The 15360-nt window shown below is 37.8% G+C and overlaps 1 protein-coding gene across 4 annotated transcripts in view; it reads right to left on the reverse strand.

Annotated features, from left to right (window-relative positions):
• The window catches only part of fgd5a (FYVE, RhoGEF and PH domain containing 5a), a 71967-nt gene extending 56851 nt beyond the window's left edge, over window positions 1–15116 (reverse strand). For all 4 annotated transcript variants that reach the window (XR_012387127.1, XR_012387128.1, XM_021479796.3 and 1 more), the window contains exons 1-2: window positions 14377–15116; window positions 9661–12341 (exon numbers count right to left, since the gene is read on the reverse strand). Coding sequence is in view for 2 of the 4 variants with exons in the window: in XM_021479796.3 (XP_021335471.1) it covers window positions 9661–12269 (2609 nt within the window). In the remaining 2 variants the exon portion in view is untranslated. The remainder of the gene's footprint in view (window positions 1–9660; window positions 12342–14376) is intronic.
• Window positions 15117–15360: the final 244 nt, after the last annotated feature.

The following is a 15360-nucleotide window of genomic DNA, read 5'->3' on the forward strand; positions in this document are numbered from 1 at the left end:
TATACCAAATGTTAATCACTCTACAAACAGGTTATAACTAGAATGCTATAAGAAAGAGAATATAATCATTTATTGTTTCCCTGGTCTTTAACCTATGATTATGTCAGCTCACCCTTTCTGTCAAAAAAGAAAGGTCACATAAAAGGTCCCATAAAAGCTTAACCAATGCACACAGTTTGAGCCGAAAGGAGCCAAGATTAGTTCACTTTTTGAGTTTTCACATGACAGCATGTAAAGAGAGATGACTCAAACCCAAAGACTCGAGAAACAAATGGATCAAATCTTTTTCCGGCTCTAAATGCATATGATTGGCTTTTGTCTTTCACGTGATGAACGAATGACTAAAACTCGATAAAAGATTCAAAAAAGGAACTAATCTTCTGCTCGACCTACACAAATGCGTCATACACAAATGAATGAATACCTCCCTGAGAGAACTCGTGGTTCCTGAGTCATACAAAAGATTCGTTCAAAACGAATGAATTGTTCAAAAATGACCCATCACTAATGGAAATACTTGTTTACAGCCTGACATAGTATGAATGAATGAGTAAAAAAGGCCTCAGTGCATTCAGAAAATGTCAGTTCACCCAACACCAGTTATAGAGAGTGTGGTAGGGGTGATACATGGGTTGATGGAGGGAATTCAACCAAAACTCTTTTACAAGAAAAGTGATTTCTAGGGGCATGCAAAACCGATGCCTAAAACTAGCACTGAGGAAAGCCGACTGCATGTGGCATCACCTTTCGCACCACACAACCTACAGACGACCACCTTGTGTGTACACTCTGTGTTTAAGTACTCTTTCTCACTGATGAAATCTTCAACCAATTCAGCTTTCAGCAGATTCAGCTAAAACAGCAGATGGTGTCCAAATATAGTCTGTGTTGCCGACACACCAAAAACTAAAACTTACCTTTAAATACCATTCCTTTCTTCAGAGTCAGAACTTTGGTTCAATCTAATCCACAGTACAGTGCTTTCTACAGTACAGCAGTCCTGTGACTATATAACAGGACATTACAACAGAGATTTGAATAAAGTAATATAGATGTAACAAACATATCTGTGATGTATTTTAGGTGAAATATCACAGACTCATTCTAGGAACACCTAAAGCTTAAAAGTAAAAAAAAAAATCCAAGTTTCAACAAGACCCCATCTTTCTGAGAAGCTCAGAGTTCTCTGAATGGCCAGTGAAGCATGTTCATTGTGATGGACAAACCTCTCAAGCACGAGACAACAATTTATTATCCATTACTATATGGATAATAAATCCATATAGTAATGCCTCCACAAAATGGTGAAAACTCTACAATTCACTTTCGTTGTGCAAGCGTTTGGACAGCATTATGCTTATCTGTCCAGTTGTGATAAAAATGTATACACATATATGTATATACATATATATCACACATTACAGATAGAGGAAAAGGTATCATTAAAATCCTCACATTCCGTTTTCTGACAAATATCTGTTGCTTTTTACTTTGTAAATATTATTCAAGTCAAACACTGGCCCCTGCCTTTACTGTAATATTAGGAAAGACATGGAGAAAGCTGGGAACGATGACAACAACAACATCTTTGTGGTAGCCTTGCTTTCCTGATTGCCACACCTCGCCTTGTTGTTTGGGTCGCAGGGGAGTCTGCGAGATCGGTATTGCCTGTCTCCACCCCATCCCACTGACCCTGTCCCCTCGCCCTTGTCCTGCATTTCCTGTAAACAGCAGAATGGAGGCTCATTGGCTGGGTGGGTCCTCTCTTGGGATAACCTGGCAATGACCTGAGAGCCACGGGCACCAGGCCCAAATCAGACCAAACTGGACCCGGCCAAAGCCAGGCGGGGCCCACACCCATCACTGTGAGCATCAAAAACATTCAGAACATATGAGAAAAGACAGACTTCTTTTCTCCCATTGCTCTATATGAATGTTTATAGGTCTCTTTAAAGAAAGAAAATAAGTCACACTGTGTCAAAATGACATTGAGACATTCATTGAACAAAATGTTGAGGTATTTAATTTTTATATAATTTTATTAGGAATTAAGTAAAATAGGCTACCAGTGTTACATCTGTCTAATTTTGATTCGTTATAGTCATAATAATGACATCAAATGCATTGATGTTACAAAAGCAAGGTTTGTAACTGTAATTGCTACACTGTTAACCCTTACTGTAGATTATGCAGTAAATAACTGTAAAATAGCCAGTGTTTAGCTGTAATGAAAAGAAACAGTATTTTACTGTAAAAGGAGCAGGATTTGTATGAAATTCTGTAGTGCAAAGAATAAATTACAGTAATTTACTCTATGTACCATTACAGATATTTACTGTGATAATAAAGGGTGAATTACTGTTCAACCATTACTGCTCCATCTACTCTAATGCTTTATGTTCCTATTTTATATTTATTTTATCTCTGTGTTTTCTTTGGTTCCTTTTATGTTTTTAACATTGAGTATCAGGAGTCAACCAATGCCACAGAGCTTATTAAAAGGTAAGTGTAAGATATGGACGAAATGCATTTAAAGGCAAAAATATTCACACAGAGCAAAGAAATTGTCACAATAATTTTTATAACTTTGTTTACTTTTTCTATAATTAATCTAATTTAATTGCCTAGTTTGACCTATAGTTAAGATTTTAAATTGCACTTTCAACTGAATATTAGTATTTTGCTAAATAACTAGTAAAAATGTGTTATTTAAAAAAAAAATATATATATATATCTTAAACAACACTCACATACATTTTTGCAGAGACTCAATGAATTTGTCTGGAAAACTGGCAAGTAAAAGTGCCATTAACAGTATAAAGGTTTTCCTAAATAAATGTATAAATCATGATATTTGTTGTGTTTTTTATTATTACTACAGATTTGGAACGACATGAGAATCAGATTATTTATTTTTTTTCCTATGGATGAAGTTTATATTATAGTATATTTTTATTGTTTTTATTAAACAATATGTGCATAACTGTGATAAATGTAGGCAGTTGCTTTGAAAATATGCTATGTACCAGGGGTGTCAAACTCCTGGAAGGCCACAGCCTAGGAGAATTTAGTTCCAGCCCTGCTTCAACACACTACCTTTAGATTTAGTTTGATCAGGTGTGTTTAATTAGTATAACTGCACTGTTACTCTGTAGATTGTGCAGTAAATAACTGTAAAAAACAATGATTTAGGCATCACCACACACTCCCACAGGCTGTCCGTCTTATTCTAAACACAAAGGTGTTAAAAAGAGTTTTCAGAAAATGCCGGCCCTTTAAGAGAGCCAGGTGTTTGATTTGTTTACTGCTGAGTGTGCTCTATTCTCTGTCTATCAATTCAGATGTAGAGTCTGATATGTTTTAGGCTTTAAATAAGAATCTACAATGAGTAAGTAAAATGTGTTCAAATGTTTTTGAGGGTTTATAAAATAAGGCTGTGTTTTAAGTTATATTGTTGTTATCTTGAACTGTGTACTTGAAAGCTACATTGTTAGCTAGTTAGCCTCTCCTCATATAACTTCTTACATTACTTTTGTTTAAGTATATGTATTTATTGGATATTGCACACTGCCATAATGTACAGATGCTAACAGTTGTATGTATCTTTCTGGCAACTAAGCCAAAATTAAATTCCATCATCTCAGTAAGGTAACATGTGCACATCATCACAGGGAATCACAAAAACATGATACACATAACCATCCACACACAAAAGCTCCACTGTCCGGTCCCAGGTTGTGAGTTTGTTGCTAAGTATTTTTCAGAGCAGTGTTTCCACCTATGAATTTATATTTGAAACAATAAAAAAAGTTTGTTGTCATGAGATAATTATAACAATAAAAAATTGGATCCTTTGGTTTTTCAGTGTTGCCAACTTTATTTTTGTTTTCTATAATTATTTTAAACTTTTTGAGATTTGACAGAGCTGTTAATTATTTAAAACTTTAAAATTTAAAGAAATTATTTTGTGTTTTTTGCTGTTCAGTTTTTTTTTTTTTTTTTTTTTGCATGGTCAGCATTGAGGAGAGAGTAACACATTTCCCTGCAGCACTTTGTGTGTGTGTGCGTGTGTGTGTGTTTATTGGATATGTGATTGTGATAAATGTTAGCAGTTGCTTTAAAAGTATGCTATATACCAGGGGTGCTTAATCCTGTTCCTGGAGATCTACCTTCCTGCAGATTTCAGTTGCTATCCATATCAAACACACCTAAACCAATTAATTAGGACCTGAACAACACGTGATAATTACAGGCAGGTGTGTTTGATATGGGTAGCAACTGAAATCTGCAGGAACGTAGATCTCCAGGAACAGGATTAAGCACCCCTGCTATATACCATGGGGGTCAAACTCCAAGTTCCTGGAGAACTGCAGGGCAGCAGAGTTTAGTTCCCACCCTGCTTCAACATTACCTGTAGATTTCTAACAAGCCTTAATTAGTTTGATCAGGTGTGTTTAATTAGAGTTACAGCTTAAAGTCCCGGTCACACTGCACTTTTCTCCCTTTAGACTTCCATTCATACGCATGTGAATGCTGCAGACCTGGAATGCATGCTAATGCGACAAATTTTACAGTTTGCAGCATTGGAAAGTTCAAGCTTGGAGAACTCTGAACTGCAAAATCACATCATGTGATTGCTTGAGACTAATCAAGGATCAAACCATGACCTCTCTGAACAAAAATTATGGACCAGTTGCTTGCTTTTTCAATCTCTAAATATTTTGTTTAATCCCACTCCTTTTCGCAGAGCCATATGACATATGAATTTTGCATGCTTAAACGTTAGTTTGACTGCAGCCTTGCTGTGCAGACCTGTGGCTCTCAGTAATATGTAAGATAATATTTATATCTGCTGATTTCTTAATTTTGTTATACATTTTCTGTTTTATATTTGTTTGCTGCCAAAACAATAAAATAAGTTTGTCAGAGTTTACAACTTAATTAATTTAAAGAATTAATAACAGGTAAGAATACTAATTAATTTTAGTAAGACCTTGACATACTATTGTGTATGCAGTATAATGCTGTGAGTTGTAACACTACAGTAATTAACTGTACACAGTTTCCAGTTAGTTACCACTACTGCTCTATTACAGTAATTAACTGGCAACACTGTTGCCAGCTACTCACTGCAATGGTTCGGTTACAGTAAACAACTGGCAACACTGTTGCCAGCCACTCACTGTAATGGTTCAGTTTCAGTAATTAACTGGCAACACTGTTGCCAGTTACTTACCGTAACCAAACTTTTACAGTGAGTAGCTGGCAACAGTGTTGCCAGTGTTCTACTGTAAAAAAGCCTGGTAAGGTCTAACAGTGTACTAAAAACCCACAAGAATAGACCTTGCATCCATGAAGTCTGCTTACTAATTCATAAAATATATAATGGTTCTCTAATGGCGACGCGGTGTTGCAGTAGGTAGTGCTGTCGCCTCACAGCAAGAAGGCCGCTGTTTCGAGCCTCGGCTAGGTCAGTTGGCATTTTTGTGTGGTGTCTGCATATTCTCCCCGCATTTTTGTGGGTTTCCTCCGGATGCTCTGGCTTTCCCCACAGTCCAAAGACATGCGGTACAGGTGAATTAGGTAGGCTAAATTGTCCGTAGTGTATGAGTGTGAATGAGTGTGTATGGATGTTTCCCAGAGATGGGTTGCAGCTGGAAACATATGCTGGATAAGTTGGTGGTTCATTCTGCTGTGGCGACCCCAGATTAATAAAGGGACTAAACCGAAAGGCCGAAAAAATGAACGAATGGTTCTGTATTTAAAATTCTCTATTATAAATGATCTATGCATTATAAGTGAATCTATCATGTTTGAAACTCCTCCAACTAAGAAACTCTGAGGTTAAAGAAATTGTTGAGTTTCCCACTCATAATAATGAATTTGTGGTGATGTTTATGTCTATTCCACTTGTAAATACGATTTATCTTAGATGACTTAAACACACCTTTAGTAACTGACTTGTTAATTAATCAGTCCCAGGTTTTTCAATATTATGGAGATGCTGTTGACAGACATTGTTGAGAGGTGCAGATATTCATGTTTTCCTTCTCCTTTTTAAGAACCAAAGTGGCTAAGGTTTTTGGTCACATCACCTTGGGAGTGTATTATTTTCTAATAATTAGATTTAACTCTATATAAATACTTTTCATTTTCATGTTTAAGAGTAATTACTAGACTATTATAATAATTAATATCTATACACAGCTCACTGTTTGGCTGAAAGTTCAGGAGTTTCACGTGTTTCCTTAACCTACCCACTGTCCTTTGGGGCCAGAAATGAGTCCAAACATTTTTTTCTGATTGGCTTGTGCATGAAAAATATAATTTTCTTTATCAGGGCTCAAAATTGCGACCATTTTGGTCGCATATGCGCCCAAAAATTAATCGATGCAACCTCATAAAATATTTGGGCGCATTAGTGCGACCTGTTTTGATTTTTTTTAAAAACGTGCTGAATCGCTCTTCCCTGCCGCTATATTGGTTCATATTAGCTGTCAATCACTCAAGGCTTTCCACTGTTAGATGACAGGGAGGGAGCTTTTATGTCCACGGGAAATGCAAACGGCTAAAGTGTGAAAACTTAAAGCACACAGGTTTGCAAAGTGCAAACCCCACCTAAAGTTGAGGCACAGATGAGAGCGATCATGACACGTGGTGAATATTGATCCGCCAGCTGAGATCAATCGAGTATGTGCTTTTCGGATAAGGTGGCCGAATCTCGATGTGTTGCATTCACTGTGTGTTCAGCGCAAATGTCCGCTAAAAGTCAAATCTAATACTGTATCATCGCCAAATAAGCTCGCCTTTACTAAGTTTACACTGAAACTGCGTCTCCGTCTCATAACAAACAGCAGTATTGCGCCGGTGCTCAACCTGCTCATAAATGGGGTCGGCTGACTCGCCTGCTTTTCCACAAACACAGAAAAATGAAAATCAGCTCAGACGGAACATTCTGAAACCAAAACTTTTAAAGAGTAATAGAAGTGAGACTTTACTTATTTTCTTTTGCCTATTCTTTCTTGAGGTGTATATATATTTTTTTATTTAGTTACTGATGACTGTTTTGCAGCTTTCAGCCTTGAATTTAATATTTTATTAGAATATTTTGTTTGTTTTGCAGCAGAAATATTATTTATTAAACTGACATGCATATATATGCTGTTTAGCAGTACAAAATAAATATTTCTTACTGCAATGCTTCATTTTTGTTTGATGCAAACTATACATTTATTTTTCATAAAGTAACAGACTTTTTATAGCAGATAACTTACATTCAAACACATTCAAGGCAGCATGATGATGAGAAATGTAATTCATTGTTACTTTTATTGTCATTTTCATCATCATTAATATTCTAGAATTATTAGACATACACATTTTGGAATTATTGCACACAAATATCAATGTAATCTCAGCATTAGTTATAGTTGTTTCTGGTTTTTGTTAGTCCTAATTGATGTTGTTTTAAAATACAATAAGTCCCTAAAATACAATTTCCAGCGGTGCTCAATCATTTTTGGTGGGTGCTCCTAAATTTTTTCTGGTGCTCCTAAATTTTTTTTTGTGCTCCTAAATTTTTGAAGTTGGTGTGCTACCAAGTAAAAAAGTTAATTTCGAGCCCTGTTTATGCATCTGCAATCAATCACAGTCCTGCCACACTTTCCCTATCCTCCAAAAGGCTATGTCAATTTTTCTCTGCAAGCGATCAAAATACGACAAACAAAAACAGACAGAGCATCAGCAGTGACGGAGGATCCTCCTGGGACACAGAGTGGCTAATGGTGCAGACACATAGGCCCATTTGCAAACATGCAATGCTGTTAGATTGCACAGCAGCACAATGAGTCAATAATGTCAGCCGAAAAAGAGCCCTGGCTCTCGCATCATCTCCTGAATAATGGAAGATGTGCAAAAAGCGCGGCATACTGGCCAGGGGTAATACACAAATTTAACAAGAACTCACAACATACTGACACTCAAAATAAAGCAATAAATATATACTGGCAAAAGCTAAACATATAGACATTAGTAAAAGACCTCAATGGTTGAATAAAGAATACTATGGCATTTCACAATAAACATTTAATTAAACCAAAAAGACCTGTTAGTATTGAGATATTTCTCTAGCAATATTATAAATATTTTTATTTACCTCCAAGTAATGTGGTTTATTCTGTATAAATGCATAAAATCTGTACTGCACAGTAAGCTTTATTTTAAGACTACGTCGTTGATCTGTAATATGTGAAATCTGCACTGTCAGGTGGGTTTTATTTTGGAAGAGTACAATGTGTTTTATATGTAATCTACCAACCCAAATGAGCTGTAAATAGACTTTTTAACAGAGCCATTAGAAAATATGATTTCTTCTCATAATGAATAGAATAACACAAACTTCTTTTAACCCTCAAACAAATAATACAATGAATGTAAGTGATAAACAATGGAGAGACTAACAACAATACAAGCAATTCTAGAAATTTCCCTTGTGTTTTCTCTGAAAATCTGATTAAAAAGCTACCCGGAGGCCTCTTGAACAGTCAGGGTCTTTGACTACACTGGAGGTAATCGAGCAGATGCTTCTAATGATCACTCTAGGGTGGTAAAGTGGAAGCAGAGAGGCTACATGGTCAGAAAAAGGTCAGAAAGTCATCTGTCTTTAAATCTTTCTAAATCCTCAAATCTCAAAAGCCCAATAAAGGAAACACACTTCGGGAATTTAGTTTAATAACACTACATGCTAGAAAAATGCTCACCCAGAGGACAGAAAACTCTCTGTGGTTTTCTCATCTATTCCCCTCCACTCAACTGCATCAGGCTGTGAGAGCATTGCAATAAAGGTAAAAAATAGCCTTAACATTTAATTCACTTTCTTTCTATGCTATTTGTATTGTAGAACCACTGCTTTGTATTCTTTCTCACAGAGATAGGGTACTCAAACAAATGTACCATCAAATCCTGTAAATGAGAAAATCAGATAAGCTACCCTCGAAGCGTAGTCCATCTCTTCGAATCATGAAACTCAAAGCCACAGGCTGCTCCTCTCATACATGCATAACAAGCACAGCACTCACAGCCTAAGTGTTTGACAATTGAGCCTATATCATTAAACACCACTTCATACAATAGTTGGATTTCCAGCAAGATGATCATACTCTTACTCTGTTTGCTTCTATTATCAATTGCAGATCAATTGTTTGTGATATTGCTGAACTACTGATGAACATGGATAACTTTATCTGCACAAGAATCTCTGAATATTTTGTCTATACATTTTTCTATCCTATATTCCACAATCCAGTCTAGAATATCTGAACACTTACACAAGTCTTGTTTATTTAGCCAGGAAGACTACAGAAAGTGTTCTGAGACAGAGAAAGGTGCAAGCCGAGCTATCAGAGTGGCCAAACACTTGCCTAATTTCCTGTTAACATTGTTTTGGCCAGCACTTCCTCCAGACTTGTGTGATGGTATTGCCATTGTGTTCAGAGGAAGGGGTTTCAGCATTCAAAATATAACCCTCTAGACAACCTGATACAATCTGATGATTTAAACAGAAACAAATCTACCTAATAGAGTTTAAGATTTCTTTTAATTGCCTTACAATTCGTGTGGAAGACAGTCTAAGTATGTACTTGTAGAAAACAGTGGCTTTACCTTTCAGTATCTTGCTCTCGAGTGGTGGACTTGTTTTCAATTCCTGCAAAGCTATTCATATCCACATAGCCATCGTTCTCATTGGCAGGTGCTGCTGTCCTATTGTGGTCATCAAAGAACTCTGTAATAGTGACTGCACGTGTAGGCCGCCCATGTGGAATCTGAATATTCTCATAGTCAGAACTCATTGCAGGAATGTTTTCATAGTCAGACGTATCTGCGCTTGGAAAGGAGATAGAGCGGGGCTTAGTGAGTGGTAAGGGCATGAAGGGGGGTCGAGTGCGGTCCTCAAAGGACTCGACTCTGGATATACCCCTGCTGTTATAACTCTTGAGTGCACCCTGCCTACTTTGTCTCTCTTTGTAAAGCAGAAACGTGGTGGGTATTTCTGAGTTACGCTGAGGTTTTCCTGCATGGGACTGAAGCTTTGGGGAGCCACTTGTGCTCCTTCGATCAAGCTCCAACACTCGAATGGGCCCATGATGGCTAGACTCAGACGATGACCTGGAGGAGCGGACACTGCCATCACCCCGGGATTTGCTTTCTGATTTTTTCCTAAATTTTAAAGCCAAAAAGCGTTTAAATGAAGTCTTCTTCTTTTTGGGGTTGTCAGGAGAATCATGTTGGATTAGAAGTGATGGGGAGCTTTTGGTAACAGGCCGCTTAGTTATGTAAGCTAACTCAAAGGGAGGCGGGATATCGACTAGAGATGTAGGTGTCGACACGCCACTGGAGGACTGGTGACTTCTTTGAGAAAAGCTTCCAGAGGAAGTAATGACACAGGGCAAAGAAAGTGTGTCATCTTTTCTTTGCAGTCTGTATTCCTCTCTAAGAGATTTCTCACCCTCAAAGTGCCCTGAGAGCTGCAAATCTCTGCCCTCAACTGAGAGTGACCGAGGGGAAAGAAGAAAACGCCTTGGTTTCAATGAAGGAATAATTCTATTGGCTTCCGCTTCATCTGAAGGCTTTGGATGTGGATCTCCATTCTGGTCTAAGGCCACAGTGTAGTAGTCGTGAGACTGGTACTCCGTGCCCGTCTCCTCAGGCACAGTCTCAGGAACATATCCAGGTACTTTCCCAGAAAGCGAGCGAGATCTTGTCACAATGCTCTTCCTGTCCAGTGAGATAAAGTTCTCACCCTCTGAGTCGAAGCCAGCCTCCTCGTATATGTGTTCGTCACTTTCTGTGTCCGAGTCCTCAAAGAAAGGCACAATATGGCAGTCCAGCTCTTCGATGTCCTCTTCAAAGGCTTCTGTTGTGTGGGCAAAAACAACACGGTTTGTAAGTTCTGGAGTTCTGCCTAAATCCAGGTCAGCAGGAACAGTGATGTTGCATAGTCTGAGACGTGGCTGGCAGCTGTTCCTCTGACTCAAAAGATCATGTCGTCGTCTAGCTGACCGTTCCCTTACACTCTTGCCCTTGGTTTTCCTCTCCATGTTTAATGGTTCATCTTCATCTCCTATCTCGACGTAATCCTCTGACGAAGCACACTCCACCTGGTGATCATCACCTTCATGGTCTTCAATATCAGCATAATCATCTACCTCTTCATTTTTGTCCATTTCCTGAACCTCAGAAGCAGGTAGAGAGACACCGTTTTCTAATTTTGCCTGTTCCTCCTCTAAATCTTCCACATCTTCCGATGACACATAGTAAGGCTCTTGGTTTGATGTTCCCTCTGTTGTGTTCTCAGAGTCCATTGGTTTTACATTGCTCGACTCTTCATCAGTGCATCTTGTTTCTGGATCAGCAGTGCACATCAAATCACTTGGCACCACCTCAATGACAGAGTAGGGCTCAAATGCATCTTCTGTCTCCTCTGCAAACCTGAAGCGTCCAGATGGGTCTTTGGTAGCCCGTTCAGCCTGCCAAGTATTGTTGTCATCCAATGTGCCAATGATATCATAAGGGTATTCCTCGCATAGTGAGGGTTGACTGCAGTTTGTAGCCTTTGAAGAAAGTCCAGTCCCATCTTCTTCTGCTTCATGATGGACACAGTTTGCACCTGCTCCAATGTCCTCTTCGTACTGACCATTGGCGCACTGAAAACTGTTTAATGGTGGTTCCTCAATCTCCTCATAAGGACTTTGAGATTCACATGCTTTAGTCGATGTATCATTCTCAGAACATGCACTGGTGTCTTCAAGTACATTATAAATAACTTCTCTGCTCTCAGCTGGCTTGATATCATCAGCGCTTTTGCTGTGGAACTCATCTGCTGAATCAAGACATTCATCAACAGCTTCCGATAAACTCAAAGTTGTTGCATGCTGTATTTCAGTGACATTTTTATCTTCATCCTCTCCCATTGTTTCATCCACTGCCATTTGCAATTTGTCCTCTATTTCATCATAGCAAGTAGTGTCATAATTTACAGCGAACTCTTTGTCATATAAGTCATTCTCTGCTTGATCGTCAGTACAGTTTTCTCTGGATTTATCTGATTCCTCCTGTGCAACATCTGACTTATTATCTTGCTTCAATTCCAGTCTGTCAGAGGATGTTATGTCCCCATTGCCCACAATGCTATGGCTCACCTCTGAAGCCAGCCTTGGTTTGGGTGCCACAGGAGGTTTAGGACCTCGGGTGGAAGGACAAGGCCTTGACATCAGGGTGGAGCACACAGTTAAAGTCAAATGGCTTTGTCTTTGGTTGAGAAGTATAGAATTGCCTCTAAAAATCTGCAAACAGAAAGAGAAAACATTACATTTTCTGATGCCTTTGCAAAAGAAATGAGTGAATTTACAAACTGACCAACATGACAACATTATGACCTCAGCTGCTACGTTAAAACAGCATATTGATTGATCTATAATGACTAATTGATGAATTGCAACCTCTGAACTTAAAACATAATGAAGTGATTATATGCTCACTCCATTTAAGCTGAACATCATTTTCACTGATAGATATAATGTATTTCAACTAATAAGACCATAGCAGCAAACTCTGAAGTGCATCTTCTCAAAAAGGGTAAACCTGAAAGCCATTTTTGGTGAAGCACACCCTTTCTTTTAACAAAACTCATACACCCCTTGTCTTTTCCTGTTATTTGCTACCTGCCTTGACGCACGTCCTATTAAACTCACCGTGCACTTGGTGTTCACCCTGCTAAGATGTTGCTTCCTGACACGACTAATTAACTATTCCAGCAGACTCTCCTGGAAGGACAGCGGACAGGAAGTGCAAAGGGGAAGGACATTAACAGTGCACCCTGTCTCCTCCATGAACCCCCTCCCTATATTTTCTACAAGAGTGCAGTTTTTCACAACACAAATACACTTCCTTCTCGTCAGCCTTCCCATGATTCACTCTCAAGTGATAAATCCCACCCTTCACAACCCCCCAGACTGATTTTTTTTTTGAAAAAGGTCGTTTCAGTGCGTTAAAGAACAATAAAAAGAGAAACATCAACATCCCAACTAAGGTCCCCTTGGCAAAATAACAGGATATGAATTATGCAACAAGAATTCACTTAAAACAAATGGTTACACACAATGGGAGGAATAAAAGCAGAAACAAACTCTTCAATGTGCAAAGCCATCAGTGCAATCTTTGATATGGGCTGTAAATTATCATCCAATTTTGCTTGCTAATTTAGTCCTAGATGACAGTGAACAGGACAAACTGAAATAGGAATTCAGAATCACACAAATTATTAAATAAACAAAAGCGTTCTTACAAGGATATAAAACCTTTGTTTTGACATAGCAGGGACAAGATCTTGGTCTTAATAAGATAAAAGTGTATACCTAATACAAAACTCAATAATGTATTTAAAATAAGAATCAGAATCAAAGGTAAGAGTATATCCGTTATTTGTGTTTTTGTAGTCAAAATGTGTAATTTCTAGCAAAATTTGTAGCTTGAAAAAATTAGCCTACAGTGCTCAGCATACTGTATATGAGAGTACGCCTTCATTAATATTTTCTATAGGATGCTTTACAATATTATATTTGTGCATGCACATTGGATTAGTCAGTATTAAAGCCAAATCTGGAGCTAATCCAACAAATTACCTTATGATAACGGCCCAAAATTGATACACCCAAATTTAAATGTTAAAGAAAAATACTAACAAAATAATTTAAAAGAGCAAAATTTAAGAAAAACAAAACAATTATAAAATTTTGTTGAAATTTTGTGTTTTGTATTTTTTCCCAATATTTCGCATGAAAGTAAATTCATTTTCTAACTATTTTTGAATGTCCTGTGACTAAAATTATATTTTAATAAATATATGCGTTTAATAAATCTGTTTTGTTCAAATGCACCAAAATATATGACCTATATTCACTGAGAAATGTATAAAAAATTGATTCTCAAAATGGGGAGTTCTCAGTAGTACTGAGCACTGTATATATTTTATGTACAGTGTATACTTGTGTGAGAGATAGAATTAACCTCTTTAGTATAGACAAAAAATCATTCAGCATCACTATTGTCGTTTTGAGGAAGACCGTGGCAGTACAATATTGCTGATTAAAACAATGTCTAGGTATAGTTTAATAAAGTGTCAAAACAATATCAATGTACGATAAAAACAAGTACTTCATACGTCTGAAACTTTTTCCACAATAATGCACGAATACAAAAACACTGCAATATACCTATATCCCTATACCTTTCTGATAAGGTTGATTTTATATAAGTTAGTACGTTCGAAGGACTAATTTAACAAAGTTATCTCATGACTATTTGCTTTCAAAACGTTACCTGTGTTCATTATCGGATGTCATCCACCACGGCATCTGAAATACTTCCACATTATCCCTTGATATTCCGCCGAAGTAACAGTATATCCAGAGGTGCCGTCAACTTACTCCAGCGACATTTGTCATAAAGCATGTGAAGTAAACAGTAAACACTTCATGTTTTATTCGACGACGAGACTTCAAAAATTATCAGTTTTTTTGCCGACTGTTGCAGCAGGTCCCTTCAGGTCCGCGCGCTTCTCGCCTGAAGGAATGAGAGATGCGCGCGCGCTCCGGTCTGCGCGCGGAGACTGAAGGTGTTTTCCGCGCGCTTCCTGAGGAGGTACAGTCTCCCTCACGGGAATACAAGGATCGATGACCAAAACCACAGAGGAAAAACATCTATAACCAATAACCATCAGTGGCGTATGGCACTTTCACGGACTGTTCCATTACTGTCACAAGATGGTACGTTTTAAGAGCCATTTCAGAGGATCCTTTTCAAGATTTTGAACAGCAGTAAAAAACTAGAAAATTCTAATAAAACCACATTTTCACTATTTTTGTCATTCTATTTAGTTGTATAATCTACAAAACATTAGCTGTTTCACAATCTGTAACGGTAAAGTTAATTTTCCTGAATATCATGCAGTCAGTTTGTTGGTAGCCTCTCAAAATGCCTTTGGGTAAACAAATGTTCCTAAAAACAGGTTCTAGAAACACTAAATGCTTTTCGCCAGGCTTCCTTTCTGCTCATCTGCTGCATGATTGGAGGAAAGCAGCTCTTTAAAAACCTCTCTTCATAACAGGAAACTGCTATCCCTCTTTCCTGCACAACAGGCAACGCTTCCTTAGCAACAAATGAACAAAGGTGCTGCTGTTAACTCTGCTGGGGAATCGGGCATTCAAGATTTAGACTGAAATTTTCCTAATAGAATTCCACACTGATAGGAGACCACTAATTCAGCAAGTATTTTTAGATGAAAACAGTTCTTATAAATAAAGC

This window comes from Danio rerio, chromosome 11 (genome assembly GCF_049306965.1).
Source record: "Danio rerio strain Tuebingen ecotype United States chromosome 11, GRCz12tu, whole genome shotgun sequence".
Taxonomy (NCBI): domain Eukaryota; kingdom Metazoa; phylum Chordata; class Actinopteri; order Cypriniformes; family Danionidae; genus Danio; species Danio rerio.